The sequence below is a fragment of the Typha latifolia genome, chromosome 1 (genome assembly GCF_019914945.1).
Source record: "Typha latifolia isolate L0001 chromosome 1, TyphaL0001v2, whole genome shotgun sequence".
Taxonomy (NCBI): Eukaryota; Viridiplantae; Streptophyta; class Magnoliopsida; order Poales; family Typhaceae; genus Typha; species Typha latifolia.
In genome coordinates, this window is record NC_133086.1 from 8,355,563 (window position 1) to 8,366,957 (window position 11,395).

General features: G+C 35.3%; 2 protein-coding genes, 1 long non-coding RNA gene and 1 other non-coding gene across 4 annotated transcripts; 1 reads left to right on the top strand and 3 right to left on the bottom strand.

The window, feature by feature from the left end:
* Positions 1-2,045: 2,045 nt before the first annotated feature.
* On the bottom strand, positions 2,046-4,228 carry LOC140782618 (uncharacterized). Its single transcript, XM_073129292.1, has 3 exons — positions 3,926-4,228; positions 2,375-2,838; positions 2,046-2,283 (listed from the first exon to the last, which is right to left on the bottom strand). The coding sequence occupies exons 1-3, from the start codon at positions 3,961-3,963 to the stop codon at positions 2,210-2,212; spliced, it is 576 nt and encodes a 191-aa protein (XP_072985393.1). The 5' UTR covers positions 3,964-4,228; the 3' UTR covers positions 2,046-2,209.
* Positions 4,229-5,645: 1,417 nt separating this feature from the next.
* Positions 5,646-5,726, top strand: TRNAL-CAG (transfer RNA leucine (anticodon CAG)). The gene has a single exon. It is a non-coding gene; the product is annotated as a tRNA-Leu (tRNA).
* Positions 5,727-5,963: 237 nt separating this feature from the next.
* LOC140782244 (uncharacterized) lies at positions 5,964-6,304 on the bottom strand. Its single transcript, XR_012107841.1, has 2 exons — positions 6,170-6,304; positions 5,964-6,097 (listed from the first exon to the last, which is right to left on the bottom strand). It is a non-coding gene; the product is annotated as an uncharacterized lncRNA (long non-coding RNA).
* A 3,343-nt stretch (positions 6,305-9,647) lies between these two features.
* On the bottom strand, positions 9,648-11,350 carry LOC140799316 (pentatricopeptide repeat-containing protein At5g59600). The gene has a single exon (XM_073153597.1). The coding sequence runs from the start codon at positions 11,279-11,281 to the stop codon at positions 9,902-9,904; it is 1,380 nt and encodes a 459-aa protein (XP_073009698.1). The 5' UTR covers positions 11,282-11,350; the 3' UTR covers positions 9,648-9,901.
* Positions 11,351-11,395: the final 45 nt, after the last annotated feature.

Genomic DNA, 11,395 nt, shown 5'->3' on the forward strand with positions numbered 1-11,395 from the left:
GAATGTGATATAAAGTGAAGGAAATATTAGAGAAATAGATTCTTTTAATGAAATTAAGATAAATTTTCTTTAGTTTGATATAAAGTAGATTGATAAAATGTATACTAATAATAAATTGGTGATTGAGTTAGTGTGTAATATAAGATGTAATTTTGATGAAATATTTAGCTGTTAGTTTGAAATAAGAGAGTTGGATTTCAAAATAAGGAAAAAGTTATGGATGCATGCATTTAAGTCTACACAAGTGTGACTATAAATATGTTAAAAGCATTAGATTAATTTTCAACACTTCATCCTGACCCCAAAGAGCAATTTTATTATTCTTAAATATTTTAATATTAATGTAATTATTACTCCTTATATTAGTATTGAACTAAATATTAGAATAACGTATGCTTAGTATTAGTTTTCTTCTCTAGTATTAAAAATTAGAATAGTTATTGCCTATTCCACTCTTATTCCACAGGTGAACATAAGCTTAGATAACTAATTAAGTCGAGTTAGACTAAGCTAATTGTGCTAGAATAGAGGTGATATTGGAGTTGAATGAGTATCCGAGTCAATAGCTAATTGTTGCTATGGAATACGTTAATGACACAATAAATTTTAACTAATTCAAAAGGCTTTCGTCTCCCTCCAATTGGAAATTATCTTCCTTTGATGTGTTCCCAAATAGTAGATTCCTCTAATATATCTAATTATAGTGTTAGAAGTGTGATATGCACAAGTTGTCTATTATTTAATAACTTAAGCTTTTGATTCAATTAGTTATTTAACATGATATCAACTCCATTACTTGATAAAACTCCCTGCTTTGTATGCTAAACTATGCTGTATGCCTCTAACTATACTTTTGTTAATTTCAAAATCACCACCACATGAGGGTTTAGTTTCACATGAAAGAATTTACATAGTCTTTTGACCATCATCTAGTAGCTTAGGCTAAGTTGGCTTGTGTAATAAGACCAATACTAGTATAGTTATTTTACTTTTTTTATAATAGCATAAAAGAGTTTTTACCGATATAAACTATTTTAGTGTTTAGTTGTATATTAGTATAATCTGAATTGAGTCTGACTATGAAATTAGGTGGATTAGATTGGTGAAATCATTACCTTCAATTTTCCTATTCTTATTCAACATTTGGATTCTATCTAGGACGAAACCACGATCAAACTGCGATGGAGAGATGAAGATGGATGGATGAGATTAATTCTGGATTTGTTTTACTTACATCTCTTTGTTTTATTCTTTATAAATAGGGTATTATAGTTTGTATCTTAAGAATGAAAGAAGGAATACTGAAGTTTATCTTTATCTTCTCCCCTCTATCTCACTCACGTCCTTTATTCTAGCCGTCACCCACCACCAAGGCCGACGTCCTCTTCCCCTTTCGTCTATCAATCCTCTTAGTCCTTAGGGCCGGTCTACTTTTTCCTCCTCTTCCCCTCTAATCTGATATCCATTCATGATCCACGCCATCTACTTTGCTATCCACACCATTGCTGTCGTTTAGATCACATCACACCTAGCACTGCCATCACTAAACTGCCCACCGTCATCACCATAAATACACCTCGAGAGCTAGTCCATATGAAGAAAAAAAAAGAGAGTGATTCAAATGATAGTTAATTAAAATTATTTTCAAGAGTAAAATAATAATTAGTATACATAAATATATTAAATTGGAAGAGGAGAGGAGAGATAAGTAGATATTACTATACTAATATAGACCTAAATAGTTGCTTACTTAATGTACTAGTATAAAAAAATTATATCAGAATAAATATATTTTCTAAGTTTTTAAACTGAGTTAAGTTCTAGAATTTGGTCAAAGGATTGCAGACTAGAATCTAATTTAGAAAGCAGGACATGTTTTAAATAACATTGTGTTTCCACCATAAAGATTAGAGGAAGTCCATTTGCTCATTTGGAGGAAATTAGCAGTATGATAGATGCTTGCCTGCAAATTGCAATGAAGCACAGCAGCTGCAAAATAGAAAAACATCCAAGAGCAATTCGTTTTGGTGCTTTCAGCTAGCATATTTGACTCATATATATATATATATATATATTCACATCATGGCAAAAAAGACAGTAACTAATGTACAGAAGTATAAGTTATGATATAGTGACAGAGATAAGCCCTCTTTGATGAACATTACATGACTGCATAATACTGAATATTTACATATTTATAGAACAGCAGCTAAAGCATGAGCATGGAAAAGTATTGCTCGAATTCTTGATCAATAGTTGTTTTTGACGCACCCAATCGAGCATCTGTAAATGGGGCAGTATCATTAACATTTAGGCACCAAAGTGTAAGGAAGCATATGAAATGAGTTATGACAACAAGTACTCAAATTTATACCATGTCCAACTGCCTGTGCAGATGAAATTTTAGGCATATTTGATGATATACCATTGGAACAATGCATGTCATCCTCACTCACTGCATCTGAAATCATCAGCCCAAGTTTTGCAAATTCTGCGATAGTGTGATCATCATATGCTTCCATTCCAGGATATAATGCATTCGTGTTCTTGCATTGTGGATCAAATTGCAAATCATCCCGTGAAATTTGCTTGTTGTTTTCTTCATCCATGCGATCAATGTCTGATTCTTCTTCTGGTGCAGTTGTTGTTTCTGTGTCATTTACTTCGTTAGGGGAATTTTCATCGGACTCTAAGCTTTCTGGAGTCAGTAACTGATCACAATAGCTACTTGACCGGTCTCGAAATTTGTGTTTCGGCACTGGCATGATCAAATGACTCAACTTCCTTTTCTTGCTCAGTTCGATTCCAATAGGTGAAACTTCTTCAACAGAATCGGAGCTGCAAAAGTAGGTCACAATATCGTATTCGGTGTGACAACAAGATGCAGTGAATGAAGACTCCCTGACTCATTGCTACAATACTATCCTAAACTCGGCCAACCGAAATAGAAACAAGAAAAGTACAGTAATACTTGATAATTTCAGAATCTGAAACCATACACCCTTAATGTAGGTTTCTTTTCTTAGTGGAGTGCAGCTGCCAAGTTTGCAGAATAACCAAAATCTCAAACAGTAAGTTGTGTATTTAAATGCTAATCAGCCTTTTCTTTTTTCTTTAGGGAGGTGACATACCTTTCTCATGTTAACAATGATAAATTTCCATTATTACGTGTACTGGAAAAGAATGAGCAACAATAACTCACATAGATGCACAACAGTGCAGCTTATCATGGCAGGAAAGAAGCAAAAGCTAAAGCCTATAGATTATGGATCCATTATATTATATTATATCAAACTTTTCACAACTGATCTTTCCCTCCATGAGGTCAAAATAAACTCAATGCATCAAAAGCTCAAAAGACTAAAAGCGAGAACTGGAAGCTAAATAAATCATAGAATTTAAATAATACAACATGAAAATGACAGCAGGCATCAGTGACCAACAATGACAGAATTCAACAAACTTCTTAAAGATCACAAATTTGCAAAGCAATATATCTCAGAATACTAATCTGACACCAATAAATGCAAATAAACTTATCAAAACCATCTCATTACTCGTATGAAGAGGGAACTAGATGAAACAAAAGCATCAGCATGTAAACTGTTCAAAGGACGATATATTCCTTCTCATCGTGATATATTAATAGATACGGTGAAGGCTAAACCAACCCCGTAGAAGATCAAGAAGAAGAAATCAAAGTCTACAACTGGGTGTGAAACAACTAAAAGGGTGCGTGGATTCCGAGGACTATAGTGATCATAAGACACTAAATTGGCTAACTTTTTAAGCACTGACATAGAGTGTCTGAAACTTTTTGGACCAAATTAGATCCGATGTGAAAAATTAAAGCTTGGTAAAGGGACTTTGAGGCAGCAATAAAAGGAAGGAGATTAAATGGGATAAAAAGAAAGAAATTTCCAACCTATTGAACGTAGTCTTCTTCTCCAAGTCTTCATCCATTTAAGAAATCAGAGGAGGAGGAGCAAGGATTGAACTCGAATTTGGGATTCGGATGTTAAATTTGTGGCTTTCTTACTGTTTGGGCGACCCGTGAGTCGTGCGAGCAAATATCGCAATGCCTAGCGCGAATCTCGAGGTGAAGATGAACGGCAGATCGGCTGGAAATTTCTTAGCGCGACGCCGACGACGCCGCAGTGCCTCACCGACGATGGATAACTCCTACGCGAAATTACATATAAGACCTCAACTTTAAGAGAAATTTGATGTTTAAATTATAACCATGCTCACATTTTATGTTGCTTGCAAATAGGATTTACTTTGCTGCAATCATATATTAAATATGTACATAAAATGTATATTAATGAATAAGTAAAATGTGATCATTTTTTATAAAAAGGAAAGTTATGCTTTAGTGCTATTAGCCTAAATTTATTTCATCTCCTATAATTTTATTTGTCTCACTTTATCCTCATGTGTTTATATCTTATCTAAATCCGTAACCTTTTCTATTATATTTGATTAAATTAGAGCTCGAATTTAAAAATTCTTATTAGAAACAAAGTTGTATAAGTTTAGATAAACTTTCAATCGTATTTAAAAAATATTGATCGTATTTCAATTGACAAAAAATTATATATTTTTATTATATTTTTATCATCTAAAATTAAATTAATATTATATTTTAAATCAGTTGAAAATTTATTTAATCATCTATAACTTTATATCTAAGGAGTATCTTTTATTTGACTCATAATTTAGTTAAATATAATAAAAAAATTAATAGTTTTACTTTAGTCTATACCACAAAATAGTGAAGTGATTTTAAGTCTAATCACGTAAGAAAAAAAATATAATTTTTAATTTTCTTATAAAAAATAATGTGCATAGAAATTATGCACTGCTTATAAAAAAAAAATTGCATTTTTACATATAAAAGATTAAAAGGTGGCATCATAGAGATAAAAATGGCTTTGTCTGGGTTTTAGTCAGTGCTTACTAGTATGATCATATGATCATAGAGTTGAATTATTTTATAAATCATCCAGTCTTTTGCATTAAAAAAAAGTATATAGATTTAAGATATATTATTTCCACCTTAGCTAGTGCCAGGAACCACATGAATTCTTGAGAAAAATACAACTATGAAATCTATGATGTCTTTTTGTCAACTTTGTAGAAGAGATATCAGGCCAAAGAAGAAGAAAAAAAAAAGAAATCTTTATTGAAGAGACATGGCTAGCTATATGAGTTGTCAGTTTCAAGCATAGTGCTTCTCTGCCATAATTTTTCTTTAATATTAAAGAAATAATATTTATTAAGACCTATATAGTTACAACTCAAATAAGATGATAGAAAGCTCTCTGACTATTTTAAGTTTGCCATTTTATTAAATATTTTTATAATGTGTTTAATTCATCTTAAAATTTAATTATGTGATTAGGTAAATTATAAAACTGTTAACTAAGACGACGAGTTTTAAATTAATAGTTGCAGACCTGTTAACAACTTATATTAAAAAAGTTATTAATTTTTAGAGAAATTTTTATATAAGTCACTCGAATTTCCAATTTAACAATTTTGAAATATAAATTGCTCCCCTAGAACTTAATAGTTTTTTTAGTGCTTTTTAAATTTTTATACAATATGTCGATTTTATAATACTAGTTAAAATCTTCATAAAAGTCAAGATGGCCGAGTTGGTCTAAGGCGCCAGTTTCAGGTACTGGTCCGAAAGGGCATGGGTTCGAATCCCATTCTTGACAGCTAATTAATTATCCAAAGTTTGGTAGTTTTTTGGTTTTCTAAACTTCAGATTCTTCCCTATCTAGTTTACTTGTGGATTCAACTCAGTTTATGCAACACATTGCATTGTGAATTTGTGATATAACATCTGTTTTTGTCAATGTTATTCTCCTCGGCATATTGTCGAGCAACATGACTGCACATTTGTGAATAGGCAATTACAAAATACCAGCTTGCAACTTATGTAGCCCAGAATGTATTAGAAACTTGTTACTGTTATCATTCCCTTGCAAAGATTGGCATTGAAATAATGACAATTGCTTAACTAGCTGGGCGTTCAGTTTGTCTCTCGCTTCTGATGTATTGCTGAAGCTCCAGTGATTTTCTTTTTCTTTTTCACATGCAGAAAGGAGAATTAGAGTACAGTGAGAACTATAAGATATATGCTTCTACCATTACTCACCTTAATCACACAAGAGTACCAGATATTGCAACAAACTTTATGTATTACTTGGCCTGGAAAAAAACCATGTTCAAATAATCACAGATCATTCTCATGCAAGAAAAGCAGGTGATACAGAAATGCTGCCAGCCAAACGAAATGAGGCAGAACTTCAAACTCTCATCATAAGAACAGCGAATACAAATGCAGCTCCCCATCCTTGTACTGTACGGCATGCCGATAAGTTGATATTAGTCTGCAGCTACCTGAGGGCAATAGTGCTCGTTAAGAAGTCTTACTGACTCTAAAGAAATGATGTAAATGTTAGCTACCATATGAAGACAAGCAATTCAACAAATCTGCTTGCAGCCCATTCATTCTCTTGTGCCATCAGTTATTCTTTTAGGGCTTAATAAGGAGCAGGGGAACGTAATGTTTATTGTTTAAGTTAGCAATCAGTCCATAAGGGAAAGTAATGACTGCAGATCGAAGAGGTCTGATAACAAAGTGAAGTAATCTTTGTAATAGAGTAATGCATCATGGTATCAGGAAGTTACAGAAACAATAAAATGTCCCCAGAAAAAAATTAAATAGGGATGGGGTTTCAATTTCAATTTATCTAGCTGAAGATGAAATCACATGCTGCCAATAATTAAAGGAAGTCTCCGTTGTTTCATTATGATAACCTGCTGAAAAAGTTTCTACTGATTCTGCATACTACACACTATTGTGACAAATGCTAGGTTGCCGGATTAAAATTGAATGATGCTTGGAGTCGTAATTTTGTACGCACAAAAATGATACTTCTTACTTATTACAAGTTACCTGGTGCTATGGTTCCTTGTAAATACCATTTCAAGAAACACTGAAGTGCTGTGGAAATAATGCAGATGCAGAAAGAGCATAGAAGGTCGTAGGCCTCAAGGTTCCGTGTTTTTATCCTCTTGGAAATGTTTGACAATGATTACCAAGTTGCACAAGGTGACTACCTCTGATATTTTAATTGTGGTTATTGTTGAAGAACAAGAACACTTATAAAAAGACTAGAAGAATAACTGAATAAGTCAATGTTCCACGTATCGAGCGGTATGTAGTGTGCCATTAGATACATAATGTGCTAAAAGGGATTTTGCATAATACTGGTTGGCATATCTTTACTGCCCCTGTGACTCCATGTGCCAACTGCCGACCTTCTTCCGTCATATACAGGAATCATGCTTACAAGTATATATACAATCCGGTCTATCCTATATTATATTGTAATATAGTTTGAATAATCAGAGATATTAAGGTCTGAAACAGTTACAACCTTGTTGAAAGAGTTAACAGGGATCAAAATTACAGCTTAAGTGTTTGCAGTATATTAAAGTTGATCCCATGGAGAATGTAAAGGATAGACATTCTGATGTACATACTGGCTGAGGAAGTAAATTGGCCAGAACAGATAGGGCTTTCACATACTCAGTTGGGCATTGATCCTACTTAAGTCTTTTTTCTTCGTTCTAGATACCTACAAATAAGTTTGATAAGGCATACAAGATAAGCAAAAGCAAATGATTGTGTCTAAGTATACTTGGTGAATTTAAACAGATATTTCCATTCATCTAAGTTTTTCTCTTCCTCTTTCCATATTCTTCTATAATGTGAAAAACCTCTTGGTTTGTAGGTGTCTAGGATCCAACAAAGACAGAAAGGAATAGTTGGTTTTATGTAATTCCATGACTCAACATGCATCTGAATTTCTTATCATGACAAGGATACCATTTTTTACTGTCTCAAATGCAGTAAACCACACATAAATCAATTAATCAAGGGACTAAAAAAATTGAAAAAAAAAAAGAGAAACAAATATTCGCTCACATTGGTAGCATGGAGCTAATCATCCTCTTCCTCAATTTTTTGGCCAAAACCTCTCGGCCCAGCCCTTGCCTTGACCTTTTTCTTCTTCCCACCTTTCTTTTTGTTTTCAGACTCTTCTTTCTCAAACTTATCTCTCTCCCTTTTCTGCAGAAAATCTTGCACTGCCAAGTAGATAACCTGCCCCAGTTGCAAAATTAGCGACGACTCAAGCCACAAAACTCTCCTTTAACACAATAACAGTAGAGTCCACCATCAAAACAACTGGGGAAAGAAATAAATTAAATTCAAATAGTAGCCCTTGAAAAGCTAAAAGGCCACCAACCCACATAGCATTAGAGCCATGGGAATAAGAAAGTTACCCCAATTGTGAGAATGGAGAGACTAACGAACGCAATGGCGAGAAGAGCCCCGACGATAGAGGAGACGGCGCCATCCTCGGTGGAGGGCGGAATCAACTGTTGGGCTTTCTCTATCGCGGCCTCAGAAGTCAAGGCATCTCCTGTGCCAGCGCAAATCCTCCAAAGCTGAGACCTTTGCCCTTGAACTTTGCCTACTACTCTTCTCCGCCGTAAGAGAGCAGACGAGGTCTCTGGGAGAGTTGGATTCGCAAGGTTGGAGATGGGAAAGGAGATAGATTTAGGAGCAGTGATGAGAAATACGGATGGAGGCATCGATACTACTGTTGCCAATGCCATCCTCTCATCTGGAGCTCCTTGGGACGAGGAAGAGGGTGGGAGGAGAGCTAACCGGAGAAACGGTGGGCCCCCCTGGTGGATTAGATTCTTTATCTCTTACAAATTTTCACTAAGGCCCAGCAAAATTTCCAAATTTTGAGTTGATAACCACATGCACAACCCTCCAATATAATAATTAGGCAAATACTTATAATAACCCTAGTCTAATTCCTAATATTAATACAATAATCTCGATTTCCTCTCTTTAATTACAAATGTAAGGATTCGAAAATTATCGAGAAATAATTAGGTCGGCAAGTTTTATTATTTTCCACTTCTTTCTCCATTTGAGTATAAAAATTAACCATTTAAGAGATTAGATTCAAATTAAATTTAAATTTATCTTATTTGATTCAAAATGATAACCTACCACTTCAAACCTCTCTCTCTGCTGTCAAAATAATCAAATCGAAAAAAAACAATGCTTCTTTAGTCGCTCTCTCTAACTGGTTTAGGAGAGATCTCCTTTATACCCTTAAGTCTATCAATGGCTAGATCTGTGTTTCATACTAAACACATACATAAAAAGGAGAGGCTATTTACACCAAAGATTCTTCAAAGTTTTGATAATAGTAACATTGAGCTCAAACTAATTACACTCATTTTCTAAACTACATAAATTTTTTTATAAGGAAGTGTCCATACTTTATATTGGAGGTATGTACAAAAGCCTAATCTTGTTATTACCATAACTAAAGGAGGATATGAAAGAAAGATCTAAATATTATCAAGCCCAACATAAGAAATGTAAGGTGAAATTTGAGCCCATATGCCTAAAATAAAACAATTAGAAAAAAAAGGTAGAATCATGAAGGAACAGAATGTGGCAAGAGTTAACATATAAACAAATTTCCAATTTAACAACTTTTTTGTCAAAAGGAATCAAATGTCTTCTCAATGTCCATTTTGAAACAATTACAGGAGTATGAAAATGGGATGCAGATCCTCTGCAGCTTAGGCTACCAAAGAAGCGGCACTTTTTTTTTTTCCTCCCTACTTTTGCTTTTAACTGCTACATCTATTTTGGATCAGCTAAACTTCATGGGTATACAGATAATAAAAAAAAAAATCAAAAGAAGTGCATCTCTGTATAAAGGTTCTTCTGACCATGTTCCGAGATGGTATTTGAATTAGTGTGTCTCCATTCAAAAGCATATCATCACGTAATTTGCATCCAAGTGCACCCCATAAACTTCTTATGTCTCCTTTTCTTGATCAGCTTCTTCATCTTGACAGCATCTAGTCTTCTTCCTGCCCCCACAAGCAAATTTGAGAGCAGCACACGACTCGCTGCACTCTCTGGCTCAAGCTTAGATAAACTCGAAGCGGCAATTGTCGCAAGCTCAATATGACCATGATCTCGGCAAGCCCCTAGCAGTGCTCCCCAGACAAAAGAATCTGGCTCTATGGGCATATCCTTGATAAGATCATAAGCCTCAACAAGCTTCCCTGCTCGGCCGAGTAAATCCACCATGCAAGCATAGTGCTCCAACCTTGGTTCAATTCCATGTTCTTCTTGCATGGACTGGAATAAGCTCTTTCCTGTTTCAACCATTCCTGCGTGACTACATGCTGTAAAAATTGCTGTAAATGTTAGGTGGTCTGGTTTCATGCTGTCGTTCTCCATCTGATCGAAAAGCTTGAGTGCATCGTCGCAGTATCCAGAATTCGCCAACCCAAAGATCATGGCATTCCACGAGGCGGTACTCCTTTCTCTCATGTTATCAAAGATTTTTTTCGCTTCAGATATAAGCCCACACTTGGCATACATATCAACAAGAGAGCTACTCACAAGCAAGTCATCTTCAACACCTAGTACGACAGCATAACCATGGATCTCCTTCCCATGTCTCACATCAGCGACATTAGCGCAAGCCGGCAAGAGACTAGCAATCGTCACGGAGCTTGGCAGAATTCCAGCACTGACCACCATCTCCTGAAACATCCCAAGAGCCTTCTCATAGTGAAAATTCAGCACAAACCCAGATATAATTGAAGTCCAAGTGAACACATCAGGCTCAATCCCTTCAATCCGCATCATTATAAACAAATGCACCGCCATCTGATCATTACCCTGACGAAAGAACCCAGAAATCAGTGCATTCCAAGTCACAATATCCGCTTCTAGTCCAAAAGATCTCATCTTGACGAATAAAACCACTGCAGTCTCCGCTAATCCCCGATGGGCATAGCCCGAAATCATGGAATTCCAAACAACTAAATCCCTATCAGCCATTTTATCGAACAATAGTCGGGCAACGCCGAGAAGGCCAGATTTGGAGTACATATCGATGAGGGCACTACTGATGAAGGGATCCGAATCGAGACAACAGCGAGCGATCAAACTGTGTAAAACCTTTCCGGTTCTCAGATCAGAGAGGTTAGCACAAGCTCGGAGAACACTGGGAAGGACATAGCGCTGTGGCCCAAAGCCTTCTCTTTGCATTTGGTGGAAGAAATGGAGGGTATCTTTGTAAAGACCTTGGCGGGAAGAGCGAGCGATCAGAGTGATCCAGCGGCTGAGGTTTCTTTTGGACATCACGTTTCTAGTTTTATTCGTTTCTGGATTAAAAGGATATCATGCCTCAATAGTTGGAATGCAAATAGTGTGCACTTTATTATCTCAAGAATTTGGCGGAGAAATAAGAATATA